This window comes from Macrotis lagotis, chromosome 4 (assembly GCF_037893015.1).
Source record: "Macrotis lagotis isolate mMagLag1 chromosome 4, bilby.v1.9.chrom.fasta, whole genome shotgun sequence".
Taxonomy (NCBI): Eukaryota; Metazoa; Chordata; class Mammalia; order Peramelemorphia; family Peramelidae; genus Macrotis; species Macrotis lagotis.
In genome coordinates this window covers 244,691,251-244,714,442 of record NC_133661.1, presented here as the reverse complement: position 1 = coordinate 244,714,442, position 23,192 = coordinate 244,691,251, and the positions used below count along the sequence as shown (strand labels likewise).

Here is a 23,192-nt window from a genome sequence, read left to right as displayed (position 1 = left end):
TATGTTTGGCTTTTTGCAAGACAATGGGGTTAAGTGGCTTGCCTAAGGTCACACAACTATGTAATTAAGTGTCTGAAGTTGGATTTGAACTGAGGTCTTCCTGACTCCAGGGCCCATGCTCTATCCATCACTTCAGCTAGCTGCCCTACTTTCTCCTCTTTTGAACTTGAATTCCCAGATAGTCTAGCCCTAGTTCTTCACTGTTGACTGAACCAAGCTGATAATTTCATCTAAAAACTAATTGAAATTAGACTGTCTTCCCTAATTCTCAGCTAGAGAACTACCATTTCCTTTCCTCTTCCCCAGAGTGGCTTTAACACAGTTACTATAAGAATGATATACTATACCTTTCCATGGATATATCTAAGTAACATATTTTATCCTGACCCCATCTCTTTCCCTCAACCCTAGTAATTGGTATAAGGTCATTTTGCCAATTAGTAAGTTCTTGATTCTTCCCCCCACAATCTCTCTTTAATTCATTTTTTTCTATTCCCTCATCTCACCACTGGACTATTTTATTTGCTTTATATTCTTTCATTTTGATGATATCCATAAATCAAATTTTCAAATAATACTTTAATACTATCACTCAATTATTCAAAGACCTTCAATGCCTCCCCATTATCCACAGGATAAAAATCTTCCCTCCTTCTAGCATTTGAAGTCTTCAACTCTGTCTCCAATCTACCCTTTTCAGGTTTATTTTCTACCTCTTTCCTTAACTGAGTATTCTGCTTCATCCATATTCTTCTGTTCACTTGTCCTTAAATCTCTCTTGTGCTTTTGTTTTTACAAGGTATTTGTGAAATCTTATTCTTGACTGAGAAATTAGATACTGGGCTAATACTAGAAATATTAGAATGGTCCAAGAGACTGACTTTGGGTCTTGCTTCAGAGGAGGTTTTTTGAAGCAAGCTTGAAATTCTTTTCTTCCTAGAAACATCAGTATCATCTGAGATCCTGCTAGGTACTGCATTCCATTCCTTCCTTATTTTGAGGCACATTTGTGTCCAATTATTTGGTATAATTTCCCAGCAATGCTTTTTGATTGGGATGTCTTAATTTAGTTGGGACCTAAAAGATCCTCTTAATCTGGAAACTCAATCTTTCAGTCTAACTCTGCCATTGTCTTGTAATTTACTCTAGTTCTAGAGAACTGGTCAGCAGCATCTAGAGGCTATATGAGTGGCTAATGGTCTCACAACAGTATGTGTCAGAAAGAGGACTTCAACTAACTATTGGAATCAGTGTGGACAGTATGCCACACTGCTTCACCACCCTCCAATGTTTTGCGAAATAGCTGATTTTCTTTGTGAGGAACTCCTTACTCCTTTATTTAAATCAGTTTACTAAGAATAAACATGCTGACTGATTTTTATGGCTATACTATATACATCTATGTGTATATTGTTGGTCCTTAGAAAAGCAGCAGTTTGACCCATATTTTGCTTCCAATTACTTTTCTAATTCTGCATTAATCTCCAAAAACATTTAGAAACTTGTAACCTTTAGAGATTTTCCTTTTATTAATTCACTTTTTACCCTGAACTTGTCTTAGGAGTAAACTTTTTTTTTTTGGATCATCTAGATTTGGAGGAAAGTAACAGCAGAAGTAATAGCTAATAGTCAGAAATTTTTCATTTTAATAGCTTTATCAAGGCTTATACTCACCTGTAAGCAAATAGCTCTTTCTTAATAACCTTGCTTGGCTTCCATAATAAACATATACAGAGTTTATTAGTGCTCTGAAATTCCATCTTATGGGAAATAGGAATCTAGAGGGAAAAGGAAGTTGGGAAACAATACAAGGTAAGAAGAGCCTGTTTTGATGATGTAGGTAGGAGTGTGGAGCTCTCTAGGGTTCCTTTGTTAGGAAGAGATGACTTTAGAGATACAATGCCAAGATTCTTTCCTATGGATCTTGTATCTCTAAGACCTTCCTAAATATTGTTTTTTATGGCCATCATAGGTGGAAAAAGGCCACATCACTTAATCTAAAGCAGTAATGCCTAGAAACTTGATCAGGTAGTGTGTGTGTGTGTGTGTGTGTGTGTGTGTGTGTGTGTGTGTGTGTGTCTTATGCTTTCAATTCTATTGAAGTATGTAATCTTTCCAATGCTAATTTGAGAATATTGTTATAGCTGGGAATATAACTTTGTCTTCTTTTCCTTCCCCATTCCCCTTCCTATCTCTCTTTTCTTCTCTCCTCTGACTCTTCCTCAAGGCCTTTCACATCTCATGATGAGTGAACAAGGTAGGTCCTTTATGGTCATATTTTCCTCTCTGCCTGGCCCCAGATCCTTTCACCTCCACTTCCACCTCCTTTGGCTGGTCATAGTAGACAATGCTGCTGTTGGCTCTCTGCCTGTTCTACCATATGCCTCGCTGGGCAGACTGACTGCTTTGAGGTAGGAGCATCTACTCGAAACATTATGGTTCCTCAACATTCTGGAGTATTTCCTCATTCCCCACCCTTCCCTTTGCTTTCCCATGCACCACTACCATTTGTCATACCAAAGGCTGTATCCCTGTTGTGCTGAGGACTATGCCTCTGAGGAAGAAGCATGAAATGAAGCATGACAGTGGTGATAATGGGGGTGAATGAAGCTAATTTCAGAGCAAGAAAACTGGTAACCTCCTTCCTTCCCTTCCTTCCCCCCCTCCCCTGCTTTGGGGAGGGGGGCATTAGTCTTTTCAAACCCCTATCCCTTTGTCTTTTTCCCTTTCATTGGCCAGTATAGTCACGTTGAGGTTCTATCTGATAAAATACAGCCTTGAGGTTTAATTTTTATTAATATACCTATATAGTATATGTATATTCATATGAATGTATACATATATACAAGCAACACTCTTAACAAGAACATGATGATGCCCTCATGGCATGATTCTAACTCATTATATACCCAGAAAAACCTGCATATAAAATTTGCAAATGCAGCATCTGCAACCTAAAATATTCAAATATACAAGGAATAAAATGTGCAGGAAATTCAAGTCAACTAAGCACAGGGTAGGCTGTGAATGGGTCTTTAAAAAAATTTTAAAATTCTACATTATCAACCTAAATCAACATTCAACAACTGAGCTTATTTTAAAATTATCCTATTTAGTGCTTGTGCATGGCACGCACACACACACACACACACACACAAAGACACACACACACACACACACAAACACACAACCTCCTACTCAATTGCTGGTACTATTTTTCATGGATCCTGTGATGATTGAAGGATGGATCCACAACCTCATTCTAGTACAGGGGCAGTGGAAATGGTTCTTCTCTTTACCTCTACCTTTGACTCTTTTGAAAACATAAGGCCTCAAATATTTGCCTAGACTTTTGCCTGAGAATGAAAAAAGGTAGAGGGGTCATATACAGTTCCCTCTTATATTGCCAGAAATGTTGCTCTGGTTTCTGGTTGTTAGAGCCAAGGGCAGCACTGGAAGGACCAGTCTTCTTTCTGTGACCCCCCCTTGTATCTGTTATATTGGGTAGTTCTGAGATAATTAAAGAAGTTGGACCAAACCAAGGGACCAAAAGTCTAAGTTGAAAAAGGCTAGGGAGATTAGCCTATGTTCCACAGTTTATCTGAGGAAGGGGAAATGGTCCTAATACAAAATCTAAGTCAAAATTTTGACTTGTTCACCCAATATAATCTAATAAAGGTCTTTGATCTCCAGTTGTTTCATGGATGAGATGTCTATATTGCCAGATGATATGAAGAATGAAGATATAAAAAGTGGATTAAAATTCACACCAATAGGCAGTGATTAGAGATGCTACCTTAATTTGTATTTTAAGTGAATGAGGGCAGCAAGGAGTCACAACTGAAAATGGTGAAATGAATATGTTCAGGGGTGAATTTGAGGTTGACTCATGGTCCAAGTAATTTTGGGGTGGTGGAAATGTATCCACGAGACCATGGAAGGAGAAGCTGCTAGCCTAGATTTAAGATGAAGAAATTTTAGGGATTAGAAAGTCAGATCAGAAGGTAAGCTGTACCTTCTGAAAGCAGCCTTTTTCTAAAAAGCTTTGGATGAAGAGTAGATTGGCTACCATTCCTCTTTATTTAACCTTACTATGTTCTTTATTTTCTTGCAGTGATTTTGCAAGGAAATCTATTATTTATTTGACTTTCCCATGGAACAAGGTAGATGAAGGTCTTCTTTCATCTTGATTTGGGTTATTTGACAATCACTGATCCCAACTTACTTCTTGGAGAATGCATAGGAAAGATCCAATGCTTCTGGACCAGAAAGTTTAATCCTCACATTGGCATGGGTGCTATTGAAATGAATACCTCTATGTTTTTTTAGCCATGCCTATAACATAGCATTTGATGTACCCTTGAGACTCCAGTTTAATGTAAAGGAATCAGCACAGACATAGTGGACTCACTTGATATAAGACAAATATTCAGTAAAAAGAAATATTTGTCTGAGGCAATGTTTGGGTAATGAAAATACTTAAAGTATGAAACGGGAATATTTTTGCAAAGAAGACAATGCAGAATTCTTCTGGATAGACGTTGTTAGCAAATTTTTAGGTTATTAGTTGCTCTTGAATCAGCTTTCACATTTGTTCTATTACTTTTCCTTACCAAACAGAGGTAACCACTTTCTACCTAATTGTCAATACCCATTCATCTGACAAATTTAAAAGCTGTTGACCTTTTAATTGTTCTTGTCCCTCAACCCTCTTCCTTCTTTCAACAAAAAGAAAATGTTCTATATCTTCTACTTGTCGAGTCAACAACACTTTTTGGGTTCAAGAAAATATATGAGCATTTTTATTTATGTTGTATGTATGTTCATTAGTACATGCAATACAAATTCAGTAATCATGGCTCATATTTATGGCTGTATAATGGTTAGAGAAATCATTTCCCCAATAACTTTCCCCTTATTTTTCTAACCAGTGTTCTGTGTTTGCATTTGACTTGGCTAAATGTGTATGTTTTAACATGCATATGATTCTGCAGTGCCTTTGCATGCATAGTTTGTTATTTTCTTAGGCATGGTCTGGAGAAGATGCAGAAAAAGGGAAGAGCTTAAAGTGAACAATGAGCAGTAATTTTACTGGTCACACTATTGGCCATCATTTTAAGCTTTTCCTTTTGTATTTGTGCTGTGTTCCCAGAATGTGTTGTAGTGCTAATACCATTACAGGTGTGTGTGTGTGTGTGTGTGTGTGTGTGTGTGTGTGTGTGTGTGTGTGTTTATATGTTACATTTCCTTGTGACCATGTGATGTGTCCTGATGTTTTGTTATTATCCTTGCTCTTCCTGCTTTCTTCTCTCTTGCCGCCTCCGTGGTGGATGCCTTTGTTACCTCTACTTAACCGGACCTTCTACTTCATTTCTGTAGGTAGAAGTAAAGGTAGAGATCACTTTTTTTTAAAAAAATTATTATAACTATTGATCTGCTTTTTTCAATTACTCATTTGTCCAGGGGGAATTGTTCATTCTGATGAATGTAATCCAGATTAGGTCTTAAGGCTTTTAACAACTAAAAAATAATAACAAAAATACCAATCCTGTTGTCTTTCTTTAATGTGCCTTGGATTTATATAGATGGGGATGTCTCAGAAATCAACTTGTCTCCTATTACAACTTGATAGTGCTTTACCCCACTTTGTCTTACCTATTCCTAGGAAGGAAGTGGGTCATGCAGGTAATGAACACATTGTGGCTTCAGATGCTAGAGGAGGGGAAGTGTATTTTATGTGCAAAAGGGAGTTCTCTAGTAGCTGAGGTAACAGGCTGACCAAGATATAGAAGGGATTAGGTGGGGGATGGAGATATTAATTGTTTGTATTATTTGAATTGCATTGGAATTGTTGAACTTTGTGATGTTAAACTGCAGGAGGGGGAAGAGGAAGGGAGGGAGAGAGAGAGAGGGAGGGAGGGAGGAGAGAGAGAGAATGAGGGGGGAATCATTACTGGGCAGTTAGTAAAAGAGTGAGAGAAGAATGGACTGGTCAATCATCTTCATTCTGATTTGACAATACTGAGGCATTCATTTGTCTTCCTTCCTTTGTTTCTGTTTTGCTTGTTTTTCTTGTTTTAACCAAGTTGTTTTTATCGCTTTGTTGTCCTAACCAAGTCTAGAAGTGGGAATATAAAGTCTGATGAAGTCAAGGGTGGTGGTGGGGGAATCAAAGAGAAATGTTATTGCATGATAAGGTATGGTAGAAGGAAGGAATAGTTAATGACCTTGCACTTGATTTGTCTTTCTTTTTCTGGTCAGTCATTGAGAATGAGAGAAACTGGTTGTGTTTATTCTGGTGCTCAGTTGCTAACACCTTTTGCAGAGCTCATGGGGAGCCATCCTTCTTAATCAAAGCTATCAAAGAAGCAAAACTTGTAGGACTTGGCATGGTATTCAAATTGGATTAGCTCTTTAGAAGAGGAGAGAAAGGCCAATAAAATAAAAATATTTATCGAATCCAGTTGCTCCCTCTTAATGAATGGCTTTCCCTGTTTTATCTCAGTGAGAACATTCTACAGCTTTTTTTCACAGGAAGGAAACTTCTTTTGAAGAGTTAGACTAAAAAGGGTGAAATTCTGGTTTGAGGAGATGAGGAAGAGAAGAGGCTGGTGATTGGTTTTTAAGCCCAGTGCCAATTTCAGGACTGTATTTTATTTTTTTTTGGAATGTGACAGCTAAACATTCCTTGAATCTAATAAAGAATCTTATTGATTGACTTAGAAGATATCAGATCTATATTATTTCTCTCCTCTTACAGGTTGAAAATACTGGCTATTATTGATAAAACATTCCCAGGTGGTTTCATTTTCGAAGGCTGTTATGTATTATCTATGCCATAGTGCTATCTTGGGATCTTCCTAAAGGGAGTAAGGGTGGATAGAGGAAAAGGGAGGAATATAAACTTATATTGAATTGGATCTGCCCTAAGCAAGTTGACTTCTATACAAATAACTGCTCCGTTTTTCTTTAAGACTATTTTGTCCTCCCTCTTGAAAGTTAGACTCCCTAAGCTGTATAGACCAGCTGATTATCTTTAGACCAACTGAAAACCCTTGTAAATGAACTTTGGTTAGGTGAAATTCCTGAATATCTTTGATTTAGGTTGGTAATGACAAATCCATTCCAGAGAAGCACTTTAATTAGCTTTTGTGTTAGCATATTGCCTCAACTAAAATTACTTTATTGAAAACCAAGGTCCCAATGCCTCTCTCATTCATATGTCCATTTTGAACTATGAAATTTCTTTCTGAAAATCTCTAAGTCTGAATGATTAGAAGGATTTTCACTAGAAGATGGTAAAAACTCACTTTTCATTTCCATACTGTCCAAATTTAGAATCAAGTTCTACAAAATTAATTTTCCTCATCCCCTCTCTCCTCCACCCCCAAAATCCTAATGAACATAAAATGGTCAAACTTGCATTGAGTTAAATTGAATCAAAACAAAATTTATTCAGTCAATATTATTAGAATAGATTGTCTAATTGAGAAGAAGCACTACTAGTGCTCAGGAAAAGGCATGACTCCCATGATGCTGATCTGGACATTGTTTCTATAAGGGGTTACTTGATATGAGAATAATACCCCTTCTGACTGTGTACTTTGTGTGGCTCCCCACATTTCACTGGCCTGGTTGCGCTATTACATTGTTGCCATAGTGGAGGAATAATTCAGGAATTCATAATTCATATGAGATCTTTCCTTGTCTTTCATCATTGGATCTTCCTAAGAGAAGAGGGGAATTGAGAGGGAATGACCACCCAGTTTAAGAAAGATGAAAGAAACTAAATAGATTAATATATATGGTTTCCAGATTCACTCAACTCATCTTCTCTCTATGCCCTTTTTAGAGAGAGAGAGAGAGAGAGAGAGAGAAAGAAATATGGCATCATCTCTGCAGTGGAACTGAGCCCCATAGGATCATGGAATGGATCAGATGGTGTAGTACCTTATATCTCCTCTTCCCTGATGACTGAGTTTACTTCTCTTCCCCTCACCTTTGATTTTTTTTTTTGTTGGTAAAAGAGTTGTGGAATTGCAAAAGTCTCAAATGATCTAAGATTAAGAAGGAGAGAACTAGAAAGAATCTTTAGAATCTCTTCCCTTTAGGGTCTATTAAATGAGAAAGGAATTTAAGTATTCCTTATATCATCAGATGGCCAAATGATATAGCAGTGGTTTTGCAGAAGAAAGGAAATGAATTTTAACTTTAAAAAGATGAATGGGATATTTAGGGGAGAGCTAAGAAAATAGTACTCATAAGAAAATAGTACTCAAAAAGTTTTGGGTCTGCAATATTTAAAATGCTATCACAAGTCTTCCAATAAATGGCAAAAAAAGATATCATCAGTAACCAATCCTATCTATCTTGAATGAATGTTCTGCCACCCTCTTTGTAATCTTTTGTATCATATTGTAATGGTTTTTAGTTAAGCTTTTTAGGATAGGGACCTGCAAATTCACTTCTTTTTATTAGTGTTTATAGATGTCCATATGGCTTAGGCTTTGGATTTTAGATTTTAGCCTGATGCTGAATTTTTTCTTTCTTTCCTTCCCTGCTTTCTCCTTCCTTCCTTCCTTCCTTCCTTCCTTCCTTCCTTCCTTCCTTCCTTCCTTCCTTCCTTCCTTCCTCCCTCCCTTTCTTCCTCCCTCCCTCCCTCCCTCCCTCCCTTCCCTCCCTCCCTCTCTCCCTTCCTTTCCTTCCTTCCTTCCTTCCTTCCTTCCTTCCTTCCTTCCTTCCTTCCTTCCTTCCTTCCTTCCTTCCTTCCTTCCTTCCTTCCTTTCCTTCCTTCCTTCCTTCCCTTTCTCTCTCCTCCCTCCTTCTCTTTCTCTTCTTGTCTCTTGTCTCTCTGTGTCTCTGTCTCTGCCTCTGTCTGTCTCTGTCTCTGTCTCTCCCTCTGTCTCTGTGTGTGTATGTGTGTCACACACACACACACACACACACACACACACACACACACACACACAGACGCAATCTTCCTCTTGTAACCTGGTGTCACTTTTTTTCCCTGGGACTGGTGATATCAACATATTATTTTGGATTCAGTGCAGAAATGGTATTGGTTTTAGTCCTAATGTAGCTTAGAACCCTAGAAATCTAGCTTCCTACCAGTCTCATCCTTTTGTGGCACCAAGGATTACAAGCCTGTGCCACTACAATTAGGACATTTTTTTTTAAACTTCTTTCATTGCAGTGATATTGGTGCTAGTAGTTTCCCACTTACATTTCTTGATGTTCTTCTGCCATACTAGCAGTAAGGATATTATAGATCAATTCGTGCCACCCTGGCATATTGGCTAGTTGATAAGGTGTAGGAGCTTAGCTTCTGTCATCAATCTTTTTTGTCCCATAGCAGGCCATTTTTAAGGCACAAAGAGTATTGCTACTAAGACAGTATCTACCTGTAACTTAGAGACAATTGTTATTTCCCCTTAGGTAGAAAAGAAATTTACTACTTCAAAGCCTCGGCTAATCTACATTGGTTGAATTAGAAGTATAGACCAGAATTGCCTGAGTTTCAACAACAGTCCATGTGGTTTACATTTTACTATTAATAAAATTAAATAAAAACAAAATGAGTGATTTGAAAGGTTAAGCTATCCCATGCTTCCTTTCCGATGTCACTGTTAGGACTTGAGTATTCTGAAAATAAATAGTGAATGGATAGCCAAGGGTTTATGCAAATTCTTAAATGAAATGCCAGAGACTAATTATGAAAATAAACTCATTTGTGCTCTATAAATATCTAATTATAATAAAATGGGAACAACATTACATTTCCATCTCCTTCCTCATCTGCTTCTCACCCACCACTGATTTTTCCTCTCTACATCAAAAACCACTTCATTTTTTTGGTTAAGTGGCATGTTTTTCCTGGTTTTTGTTTTTTTTAATGTTTTGAAGATCTGTGAAGGAAAGAGTTTTATTTTAAAAGTAAAAACAAATTGCCCAATTTGAACAGTTCTGTGATTTTGATAATTGTATCCTTCATAATGATGTTTTTTAAAAATATGAATTTTTTTCTTTCTTTTTTATTTGGGGAATATTCATTGACTGCTAAGGACATTTTTAGGTTGTTTCTCAGACAGTTTTAATAATTTAAAATACCACTGTGGCTTTATGAATGTAATCTAATCTGCTATTGGGATCATTTAATTAGCTACTAATTGGCAGTACATAAAAGACCAAACACTTCTAAAATTTTAAAGCAATAAGTTATCATCATCATCATAATCATCAATTTGTATTTATTAATTCCTCACAACTTTCTTGGCAACAAACAATATATTATAAAACCAGTATTTTTCTGTTGAGCTGAATTCAGTTTAGTTTATCCAATTATTTGCCTCACTAGCTGAGTTATAAAAGTGGAGAGGGTGGGGAGGGAGGAAGAAAGGAATGAGTTTATGGTTTATGTTATTTACATGTATGGGTCTATATATATATACATATATATATATTTGAAACTAGTCATTGAAGATGTTTAAAGCTTGAAGATAACTTGACTCAAATATTTTTTTATTTCTGACAATTATTGTTCTTATTTTTAGAGATCCAGAAATGGCAACTCTATATGGGAAAATATCAAATATAAGACAGAACAGAGTTGATTATTTTACATGTGTAGGCAACGAACAAATTGATATTTCTTTTTTTAAAAATTTTTTAAGAGGATCTCTGTAGTTGCATATATATAAGTAACTTGCCTGAGCAGGTACTCATAAGTATATACAATACACTCAGTTCATCCTCTCTCAAACTGAGTATTTTCTCACATATAGCTTCAGTTTCTAGGTGTCTTGAAAATGACAAAAGCAAATTTCACATACAGGATGATATTTTGGTGATTTTTAGCATTCCTTCTATTTTTAGGCATTGTGAATTCAATGTTTGCAGTTAAAAATTACTTCCTCTAGAACAACCACCCCAAATTAAAAATCTCAAATTATTTCATAGATTGGATTGATCAGTACTTAATTTCAGCTTAAAGCCATGTTTCTATAGGGAGACTTCATTATGGGGGTATCAACACAGGGGATGGAAGTTAGGAATTTGATAGAAATTAATTCAACTTCAGATTTTCTATATCTGTAAAAGAAAAAAACCCCTTTTCTTTGTAAAACAAATATTAAGATGCTCGCCACCCCCAACCTTATTCTGTCCCTTTGTTTTTTGATAAATATTCTATTTCCTTCTCTAAAAACTGTAGCTTTTTTGTGTAATAACCAGCTGACTCCAGATTGCTTTAATTTTCATCAAGAAGGATTATCCTTGTGAGAGTTGGAGGCATTGTGGTTTACACTGTGTGTAAATAGAGGCAGAAATATTGTCCTCTTGTGTGGTATTGTTTTGTGCTCTTTTTGATGAGGCTCAGGTTTCCTCCTGCACAAAGAGAATATCTAATTGATATCATTGGAGCTTGTTTTCCCCCCCCAAGGCATTTAATGGTGAGTGGAGTACAGAGGCAGAGTAATAGACTGTATGCTTTGTAAAAAGCCAGACTAATAGCACTTTTGATGGACATCTGATTTTAAAAGTGCTGTATCTTTCATTAAAATTTACATGTAAAGTAAGGGCAAATACAATGACATGAAAGCTAATTCAACTTGCACATCTTGACATAATAACAATCACAAGAAACTGGAGATCCCAGATGGCTGCTTGGCCTTTGCCATCCTTTTAATAAGCTACTAACTGCTAATTATTTCACTCTTTTGGGCAAGTTAATTTACTGTTGACTCTTAAAGAGATATTGCTCTTTTTTTTCTCTTCCCTTTTCTTCCTCCCAACACCACATCTCACACACACACACACACACACACACACACACACACACACACACACACAAATACCCCAGAACCTTTTCAAACAGAATTTTGAGAAAATCCTCAGTGGAGGCTGGAAGTTTTCCAATAGACTGTAAGAATGATGTAAAGCAGTAGGGTGGAAAATGCTGCTTTAAATACATTTTCCTGCAGAACTCTTCAATGTTCCATGTGTGTTTGTTGTTCAGTTTGGCTTGGACATGACTACATTTTCACATTTGGAAGAGCAATCGATTAAGAGGCTAATACAGGGTGAAGATCTGAATTTTGAAGCCTATTTAAAAGGGGGAAGAACAGCTGCCTTTTAAATGGTCTCTAATTTTGACAGTTAATGCTGTTTTGTGAATGTGTGATTTTCTGTGATAACGTTGGGGAGGGATGATGGTGGGTAATAGCTTATTTCCTAGGCTTTATGATAATGCAGCCTACTGATGAAAATGTGGTACTAAAATAGAACCATAGTCCATGAGTCCCTTGAATACATCAGACCTGGGGAAAATATGGCTTTTCTCTGCCTTTAGAAACCTTTTGGCTTTCCAGGAGAGTGATGTTACCTTTTACTACAGACACGGGATTATTAAAAATAAGCAATGTGTGTGTGAGCTGGCTGTATGAGCTGGCTGGGCTGCATCGGAGTGAGTGTTCTGGAAAGAACCTTGTTTGCAACACTCTCTCTGACAATCAAAATATTTACTTAAAGATAAGCTAATGAATAGGGCATACAAATGGCTGGTGAACCATTATTGAATTGACAGTCTTTTCCTTAGCTAGCTGCTTTTCAAAATGAAAAACTAAACCTCAGGTACCTTCTTTTGTTTATTTAAAATGCCCTTTCACTATCTCCCAAATTAAAAAGAACTGAAATAAAGGAAAAAAATCTTCATAAATATACCAAGCCATCTCAAGTCCTTGGCACCTCCTCCCCCCTTTCTATATTATTTATATAAAACTTGGTCTCTTATTTTGAACCTTGGGTCTTTTTTCCCCCATTAATGTAGTCAAATGATTTAAAATGTATTTGTATAAACTATCTTAATGAATCTTCTGAGGACTAACCTCTTTGATCACTTTAGTTGTCTGATGCTGACAATCTGACCCTAAGATGGTATAATTGAGTAGCATTTTGTGTAATAACCTGAAAAACTATAGAATCTTTCAACATTTGAGAAACTGTAGCATTAAAAACAATAAAACAATTTTAAGACATAAAATATAAATTTAAAAAATGCTTTTTTTTTTTAAGTTTCAGAGTGCCCCTAGAGAAACCCAGAATGATAGGATTTGGTTGAAACCTATAAACTGATGTCATTAAAATTTCATTTTAACTGTTTCTATTTCAATTAGGAAATCATTTATTGCTCTTTTTTTCCCCTTTTAGAAGTTATTGTTTCTTGGCTGTAGTAAAATGTGTAACACAGATGTTAAAACAACTGCAGTTTTAAAGACACTAGAGTCTTGTTAAACACTTCCACTTTTTAGTACCCAAGAGCTTAAATGGATATCCATGTAGTGTATGTGTAAACAGTGTTTCTGATAATGGCTTGCTTAACTCTAAGAAGAGCTGATCACAGCATAAAATGTAGGAAATTACAGGGAACTCTTTAGGCTTATTTGCTTTGAAATTTAATCAGGTTAAAAGTTTTTCATGGTGGTTTCCCCATTGTATAATTGGTTTCAGGTATCAGATGTCTGAAAACTATTCTTGGTTTATACAATAGGATTGCAGGCTAGATGTTGTATGACTGTTTTGTAATCCTAGACACTGTGGTAAAGATCAGCATCTTGGGTTTAGGGGAGGATGTGTGAGAATATCACAGGTCACTTTAGAATACTTTCCATGAATGTGCTATCCTTTAAATATGAAGTTAACAATAATAATTCAGTTACATTGTGACATAAGGTTTGATTTTAGCAAACTTATAAGGTAGCTATTATAACTTTTATGCTTTTTAAAAAGTTTTTGCAAGGCAATGGGGTTAAGGGGCTTGCCCAAGGCCACACAGCTAGGTAATTAAGTGTATGAAGTCAAATTTGAACTCAGGTCCTCCTGACTCCAGAGCTGGTGCTCTATCCACTGCACCACCTAGCCACGCCTATACTTTTTTTTTTTTAAAAAGGCATCAGATTTGGCAATCAAGTGGCCATTGACATCCTTGGATAAAGCAATTTCAGTTGAGAGATAAGACTGCAAAAAAAAATTTCAAAGTGAAGAAGTGGAGGTAACATGTTATAGGCAGAAATGAAAAGCAGCAAAGTTATGCTCTTATTAAAGTCTAATATAATGCAAAGTTTAATAATGAAAAAATGAGTTGATACTTCCCCAACTTTTGGAAAAATTTGTAGAGAATATCAAATGAAGTAATGCTTTGAATGCTTATAATGATGTAATGCTTATAATGCTTTGAAAATTGTAAAGGGTTATACAAATGCAAAGGATTAGCAAGGTCCCATGAAGGGGAGGATGTTAAAATTCAGCACCATAGACAGCTTAACCCACCAAGTATAGCTCAACTTTCCCTAGGCCATTTCTATGAGCCCTTGTTGCAGAATCACAGGTGGGTCTATGACCTAGTATGAAAACCAGTTATCTCCAGCAATTTTATGTGAAAAGAAGCAAAACTCAAATTTTGGAAAGCACTTTACTTATTCTGAGTTCTAATACTCTTTTTTTAGGTCTGGGTTAGATACCATCAATCTTTCATTGGGTGATTTCCTTTTCTAGTTACTATCTATCTATCTATCTATCTATCTATCTATCTATCTATCTATCTATATCAAAAGATATAGATATAGATATGCTAGTTGACTTCACATTATTCTAGCCAAATTTTGCTACTCCTTTTCTTCTCTCCTCTATACCTTTTTATTTTTGTGGTTATTGATTATGCTCTCTCCACAGATCTACATTTGGAAATTCTCCTCAATGTCCAGCTCAGATTCAAACTCCTCTGTGAAACCATTTTCCCTGATTCCCCACCAAAACACTCATTTAAAAGATAATCTCTTATTTATAGATCTATATATCTATGTATACAGATCTATATATCTATATCTATCTATCTATATATCTATCTGTCTGTCATCTATAAACTACCTTTAAAAGTTTTTGGTTAGCTTTGCCTTGAAGAAAACACATTGATTTGTTTCACCACATCTTAGATTGTAACATCTCAAAAGTAGAAGAAACTTTAGAAAACATATTTCATTTACCTTATTTTAAAGATGAGAAAATTCAGGCCCAGAGAAGTAAAAAGATTTCAGTTTGACAAATCAAATATTAAACAGTTTCCCTCCTTGAAATCCTTTTTTGCCTTTGTCTTTGGCAGTTACTAACTTGCCTACCTTGAATTTTTACTCTTCTTATTACAGATAGTGGCAGAATGGGCTTAGAAGTAAACATAATGACTAAGTATTAATTACCTGCCACTTGTTGACAATCATGATAGGTACACATAGATGAAAAGTAGCATTGCTCCTCCATGAAAATAATTTACTACAACATAGGGAGGGAGTCATACATATACAACTAAATAGGATACAAGGTAGAATGTAATAAAGCAAAGATGCACATGACATGTTTTTTTAATGGAATAAGAGATTATCACTTTTAAATGGGTCTTTTGGTGGGGAATCAGGGAAAGTGGTTTCACAGAGGAGTTTGAATCTGAGCTGGACATTGAGGAGAATTTCCAAATGTAGATCTGTGGAGAGAGGATTATCAATAACCATAAAAAATGAAAAGATAAAGAGGAGAGAAGAAAAGGAGTAGTAAAATTTGGCTAGAATAATGTGAGGACAACCAGCATATAAAAATATTATGAAAGTAGATAATGTTTGTCTTTCATTTTCCTTTTTTAAGTGACTTGCCCAAGGTCACACAGCTAGGTAATTATTAAATGTCTGCGGCTGAATTTGAACTCAGAGCCTCCTGACTCCAAGACTGGTGCCCTATCCATTGCACACCTAGCTGCCCCCATCTTTCATTTTCTTTTTTCTTTTTTTTTAATGTCTTTGATTTTCAAAGAAGGCTATGACATCAGGGAGGTGATGCCATGACAAAGATGTGAATTGGATTTGAGTAAGTGGGATGCAGTGCTAAGTCATCACCCTCACTTTCTCCTCCAGAGCCATCAGGATCTGAATCAGGATGACCAGAGGTGGCCCTGGATGTGGGCCAATCAGAGTAAAATGACTTGCCCAAGGTCATCCATGTAGTAAATGGTAAGTATCTAAGGCCAGATTTGAACTCTCATCCTCCTGAATTCAAGGCCAGGCTCTATCTATGGCATCACCTAACTGCCCTATGAAAGTAGATAGGATTCATCTTGCAGTGGTCCTAAAATAGGTAAAGAGGTTAGTATTTTTTCCTAGAGGTATTAGGGAAACAGAAAGATTTTGAGCATCGGTATGTTATGAACACCCCCATGAATTAGAAAGATTATTTTGACAGCTATGAAGGAACGTAGGAAAGAAAGGACAGAAACAAATAGCCTTTTTGTGGCTGTTCAGTCTTTTTTTTAATTATTATTATAACTGACTTTTCATGACCCTATTTGAGGTTTTCTTGGCAAAGACACTGGAGTGGTTTGTAATTTCCTTCTCTAGCACATTTTTACAGGTAAGGAAACTGAGGCAAACAGGGTTAAATAACTTGTCCACAGTCATACAGCTAGTGTCACAGACCATATCTGAATTCAGGAAGATGAGTCTTCCTGACTCCACTATGCCTCCTAGCTGTGACAAACATTATTAAGTGCCTGTTTTGTGCTTTATAATTTTGATCTCAGTTGATCTTCACAACAATTCTGGGAGGCAAGTCTATTATTTGTTTGTTGTTGGTTTTTTATTTTTGTAAGGCAATGGGGTCAAGTGACTTGCCCAAGTTCACATAGCTAAGTAAGTATTAAGTAACTGAGGCCAAATTTGAACTCAGGTCCTCCTGACCCCAGGGCTGGTGCTTTATCCACTGTCATCACTTAGCTATCCCTGTAAGTCTAATATTATCAGTATTTTCCAGTTGAGGAAATTGATACAAACAGAAGTTAAATGTCTTTCTTATTAACATAGCCTGTAAATGTCAGAGTTCAAATTTGAACTCTGGTATTCCTGATAGTAGGTCCAGAGCTCTAGTTTTTGAATAAACTGAATTGGAGTAGGTAAATACTGTGGAAGTGAGATTATTTTGGATAATTACTATAGTCCAGATGAAAAGTAGTATGGTGTCATTAAAAAGAGAGTTATGTGTAAAATATTATGCAGGAGGAATGAATAGCATCAGAATACTGATTTGCTGTGGTTTGTGAGGGAAAGAGAAACCCTAGGTTACTGGGCATTTTAAAAATGATTGACTGGAACAATAGTGATATCATCTACAAAAAATAGAGAAATTGAGAAGACATGCAGTTTCTTAATGGAAGGTAATAATTTGTCCATGGCAAATTTGATGTGCCAGTTTGAGATGTCCAACACTTAGTTGATCTCACAATCTGAGGTTAGATCTGGAGACCTGAGATTATTTTTTTTCTTGCAAGGCAAATGGGGTTAAATGACTTTCCCAAGGCCACATAGCTAGGTAATTATTAAGTGTCTGAGGTCAGGTTTGAACTTAGGTATTCCTGACTCCAGGGCCAGTGCTCTAACCATTGCGCAATCTAGCCACCCCAAGACCTAAGATATTAAATATCACCCCTCACCTATCTGTCTTTACTCAAGCCTAAAAGGGGAAGAGATTATCCTTCTTGTAAATACCAGCCTCTATTTTATACTCTTGATCCCAGCACCATTCATCTTTTCCTGTAGCTTGACCTCACTACCATACCTTCTCTCTCCTCTAATTTTCAGTCTCCCTTTTCTACTACTTATAAATATGCTTCTTTTCTACTATTTTTTCAATATGCTCAGATCTGTCCATCCTTTAAAAAAAAACCAAGTCTTCATTTGACCCTATTAACCCTTTAAGCTACTATTGTATATCTTTTCCCTTTTATAGCCAAGTTCCTAGAAAAAACTGTCTACATTCATTGTCTCCATATTCTTCAAGTTCTACTCAGTTCTTAATCCCTTGAAATCTATTTTCTATTCTCATCACTCATTTGAAGCTTTCTCCAAAGTTGACAATGATCATCTAATTATTGAATCTTATGGTATTTAATTTTTTTAAACTGAACTTAATAAACATTAATAAGAATAAGCATTTTGATACACAAAAAACAAAAAGGAAGAATATACATTAAATTGAGCCTTCTGTTCCACAGTTAAAAAAATCATACATTAATTTTGCCATGAGAGTAATGAAACTGCTTTACTTGTCTATGGCTCCTTCTGAATGTCCTTCTGTTCTCATTGATGCCTCATTGATATTTTTTCCTTTTTTGTTTTGCATATGTTATCATTCCCCTACAATACTTGCCCCTCTAGAAGCCCTGCCCTTTAACAAATAAAGATATTTAAGTAAAACAAATCAATATATCAACAAAGCTAAATATGTATGACTCATATTGCACCTTTAGAACATCACTACTCAGTCAAAAGGCAGGAGGCATGATTGATCATTAGTCTTCTGATGGTCACTGAATTGATTAAAGCCCTGAAATGTTTTAAAGCTGTTTTTCTTCTCACTTTTTGATTTTTGCATAAATTTTGTTGGTTTGTTTCTGCTCACTTTACTCTGCATGGAGTCATACAAGTCTCCTTAGTTTTTTTTTCTTTAATCTCTCTTTTGTGGTGGCTAGGTGGTTCAATGGAGAGAGCACTGCCCAGGAGTCAGGAGTCCCTGGGTTCAAATCCGGTCTCAGACACTTAATAATGACCTAGCTGTATGGCCTTGAGCAAGTCACTTAACCCCATTGCCTTGCAAAAAAAAAGCTATAAAAAATAAAATAAATCTGTCTTTTGTCACTTCTTAGGTTTTTTTTTTTTTTTTTTGCAAGACAGTGGGGTTAAGTAGCTTGCCCAAGGCCACACAGCTAGGTCATTATTAAATGTCTGAGACCGGATTTGAACCCAGGGACTCCTGACTCCAAGGCCGGTGCTTTATCCACTACGCCACCTAGCCGCCCCTTTTGTCACTTCTTAAGGGACAAAAATATTCCTATGCATTCACAAATCTTGATTTGTTTAGCTATTGATGGATAACCACTTATCCACTTTGCTTCCTGTTCATTATAACAACAATAACAACAAAATATACATACACAAACACAAGTATATGTATATATCTCAATATATATTATAGAGGGATATATATATATATATATATATTCATCCACATATTCACACACACATACATATTCATACATATGAGTGCTTTCTCTTTGTTTTGGGGTTAAAATTGTACTTCTAAGTATTACTTAGTTGCTACATTTCTAGGACAGAGTAATAGGTCCCAGATGAATGACTTCTGGAGTATAATTCCAAGTTGCTTTTGAGAGTGATTGGACCAATTCAGAATTCCACTTATATAGCACATTCCTGTGCCTGTATTTCCCTAGCTCCTCCAATAATTACCTTTTTTCTTCTCTATCAACTTTTTGGATTTGAGGTGGTATCTCAGAATTGTTTTATTTTTTAATTTACCTTATTAGACATTTGGAACATTTTTATATTGTTATTAATAGCTTACATTTCTTCATTTGAAAACTGCCTATTCATAATCTTAATCTTTAGTTCTTCTAGACCTTTCTTTATACTGTGGACCACTACCTCCTTTTATATATTTTTCCTGGGACATTAATGACACTCCTGATTCTCTTTCCAACTCTTTGTCATTCCTCTTCAATTTCCTTTGATGGATTATCATCTTACATGGGTATATACCTGGGATCCCTTGAGCACTCTTATCCCTTTCACTCTCTCAGTGACCTCATCTGCTCCATAGTTTCAAGTACTACCTCTTGCAGACAGCTTCAGATCTATAGAAAAAAGTATCAGTCTCTCTCCTGAACTGTATTCCTGAAATTGCCTATTGCTTATCCTTAAACAGATGTCATAAGTATTTCACATTCAGTGCTTCTGAAACAGAACACATTCTCTCTCTCTCTCTCTCTCTCTCTCTCTCTCTCTCTCTCTCTCTCTCTCTCTCTCTCTCTCTCTCTCTCCTCTCTCCAACCCAATTCTCCCACCATCTTTGAAGTGCCCCAGGCTTATAGCCTTGAAGTAAATCTTGACTTTTCTTACTCCTTTCACTCCTGACATTCAAAATTTTAACTCTTGTAATTTCAGCCTCAACATATCTAAAAATTTCCTCCTTTTGTCCATTTATATGATTACTACCCTAGTTCAAGTCTTCAACAATGCATGCCTTACCATTGCAATAGATTTCCATTTCTCTGAGTCATCTTCCACACAACTGTTAAATGGATATCCTTAAATCACAATTTGAATCAAGTCAATTCCCCCTCCCTTGAGTCATTAAGGTTCAATGATTTTCTCCTTACTCTATGACAAGAATTCTTAATACAAAGGCTATGAACTTGAATAAAAATATTTTAATAACAATTTCAATAGAATTGATTTCCTTTGTAATTGTATATATTTTATTTTATGCATTTATAGACTTTACCAGAGTGCCATGATACACAAAAAGGCTAAGAATCCCTGCTTCTTGGATAAAATACAACTTCTGTGTAATGTGGTTCTAGCTTATTCTTCCATTCTTGTTGCACAGTACTTTCCTTAATTCACTTTACAATCTAGATAAACATAACAGTCCATCTCATATTTTTGTACCTTTACTGTCTATCATTCCTGGAATTACTTCTTCCTCATCTTTGACAAGTAAAATCCTTCATTTCCTTCAAATGTTTAATCAGATGACCTTTCCCATGTTAAACTTTTTTTTTGTTTGTTTTCCACTTGGCTGGTTCCCTCCTAAAGAAATTATTTTGTGAATTTTTTTTTGTTTCCTATTTACCTACTCTTTTCTCCCCAAAGAAGAAAAACTTTGTCAGGGTAGGAACTAATTTGTCTTTGTATCCCCAGCATCCATCTCAGTTCCTAGTGCATGGTAGACACAATGTCTATTTGATGAATGAAAGTAAATTTTTATATACACATATATGCATCTATACATATAAAAACATTTGGAAGTCATGCTAAAACTGATCATTGAAGCAATTAGATTAGATGACATTGCCCATAGAGGCAATATAGAAAAAGAAAAGAGTCTTAGGGTTCAACCAACTAAGGTAGAAGGGAGAGGAAAATGAAGCAGTGAATGAGAATGACAAGAAGTCACACAGGCTAAAGGAGAACCATGCCATGGAACCAAGGGAGAAGAGATTATTAAAAAGGAGATGGGTGATCAACAGTGTTAACTGTCCTAGAAGCAACTAAGAACCATGAAAAGACTCTTGAATATCATGATTAATATATCAGGATGACCTTGAAGAGAACAGTTTCTGCTGTGTCAAGTCAGCAGTTATGGTATTGTTGTGGAGTTATTGGATCATATTTTTCAAAGTTTTGGCAATGTAGGGGAAGAATCATATAATGATCATATAAAGAATCATATAAAATGATCATTTGTGGGAGGTGGTAGGGTCAAGGGAAGATCTAATTTATAATTAGAGGATCTTTTTAAGACTGAATAGCAATGCAGGCTACTCTCTAGCCTCACAAGGTCACCATCAGCATTGAAACTCAGACTTCTTGAATTGTAATCCTGTGTTCTTTTCATCAGAACATGATCATTCAAAATCTAGGCCAGCTTTATAACCAGAGTGGTACCTGACATAGATTACTGGTTAGCAGTTAGATCATCACTGAGAGCATCCCATGACTGACTTGGGAAGCATGCCCAAGACTAGTTTCTTACTAATGCTGAAAAATCAGAATGGGAGTTCCAAGTAAGAATGTCTTAAGCATAAGTTGACTTCTCCAAGATACCCAATTAAACTAGGCATTTCAAGTTGTCTTCAGTTAGTACAACATCCCAGAGTATTAGTTGTTTTACCTTAATGGATTAAAGTTCATTGTATGCTTTCAGATGACTTAGAAAAGAAATACCATAACCCATTGATTTTTTTCCCCTTCTCTTTACTGTGTCACGTTGTCTGTTTATAATAGAATGAATGTAATTTGTCTTATGTGCATTAGAATGGTGCTGTGAGAATTATTCATTTGGGACTGATTTTTTGACAGGAGCTTAATGATATTTCTACTTCCTTTAAAAGTAGTTTACCCGATTTAATTTGAGATTTCTTTTAAAACTAAAAAGAGAATTTCTTTTTTGCTTCTTGTTAGAACATTTATTTTTAAGCTAGTGTCATTCTCCCTCCCCCTTAAAAAATGATTTTCTCCTTCATGTATTTGCCATTTGTATGGTGGGTTACATTTAGTACTCTTCCATGAGGTATCTTTGGTAGATGGTGATCAGTGCATGAAATCAGTTCTTAAATGCTTGCAAAATTGCCTTCCTTTGGACTGTTTTGATCACAAGGGCTCTCAAGTGTCAAAGTCATTTGGAGAACTAGATAGATAAAATGCATGAGCACTAGCATTTTCCAGGATAGAATAAATAAATGTTTTCTACTGTGTGTTTAGCCTTTGATAGTGATTTGTTAAAAGGAAAAAAAAGAAAGGCAATGATATTAAATATTTACAAGAGTGATTTAGTTGTATAATCTCATGCCAAGTATCCCTGTTTAATAGTGAAATCAGCTACAGTTTAAGGAAAAGCTATTAAACCCTAGTGCTGTGAAGATCATCATAGATAAAATATCAGAATAATTTACTAAGAGGTATGATTTTTATCAACTTTCCAGAACCTCCATTTTGTCCCTTTCACCCCAAAATAATCAGAAAGTAATACATTCAAGGCTTTATTTGCTGATCCCCCCCCCCCCATTCTTTTCTCCTCTGTCTGGCCAGCTCAGCATCTAGAAACCCTTTTATAAGTCTTCTTTATCCATTTAGCAGACAAACACACATTTTGTTCTTCCCTGGAGAGGAGTTGGTTACATCTCCACTTACTGACTTTTCTGCTGGTCATCGCCTGGCAGTTCCCTTTAGTGGTTGAAGCTCAGTGCCTCTTGTTTCTGGGAAATGGTTTATCTCATCAGAAATGAGCTGCAAGCTCCTCCTCCACGGCCTCTTCTGCTTCTTTCCAAAGAAAAGATCTTTTGGCTCTTTATTATTCATACTATTTTAAACAATTAGCTAATGACTGTTAGCTAGGGTGAAGTGGAGAAGTAGATTGTAGAATTCTTAGTCTCCTTCAAAGCTCAGCTCAAATGTGTACTGCTCCATGAAGAGGTTCGTTCTGCTGCTCTCAGCTGCTAATGCCCCACCCTTAGGCTCTTACATCTTCTATTAATTTTTAAAAATATATTTTACAAATATATGTATAAATTTATTTTATATAAG

At 35.9% G+C, this 23,192-nt stretch overlaps 1 protein-coding gene across 2 annotated transcripts in view; it reads left to right on the top strand.

The window, feature by feature from the left end:
• Positions 1 to 23,192, top strand: part of NRXN3 (neurexin 3) — a 1,564,316-nt gene that overhangs the window by 166,947 nt on the left and 1,374,177 nt on the right. The window contains exon 1 of one of the 2 annotated variants that reach the window (XM_074235620.1): positions 5,052 to 5,391. The exons of the other annotated variant lie outside the window; for it this stretch is intronic. Coding sequence (XP_074091721.1) covers positions 5,076 to 5,391 — 316 coding nt within the window. The 5' untranslated portion in view covers positions 5,052 to 5,075. Of the gene's footprint in view, positions 1 to 5,051; positions 5,392 to 23,192 lie in introns of those variants that run through there. 2 annotated transcript variants of the gene reach the window in all.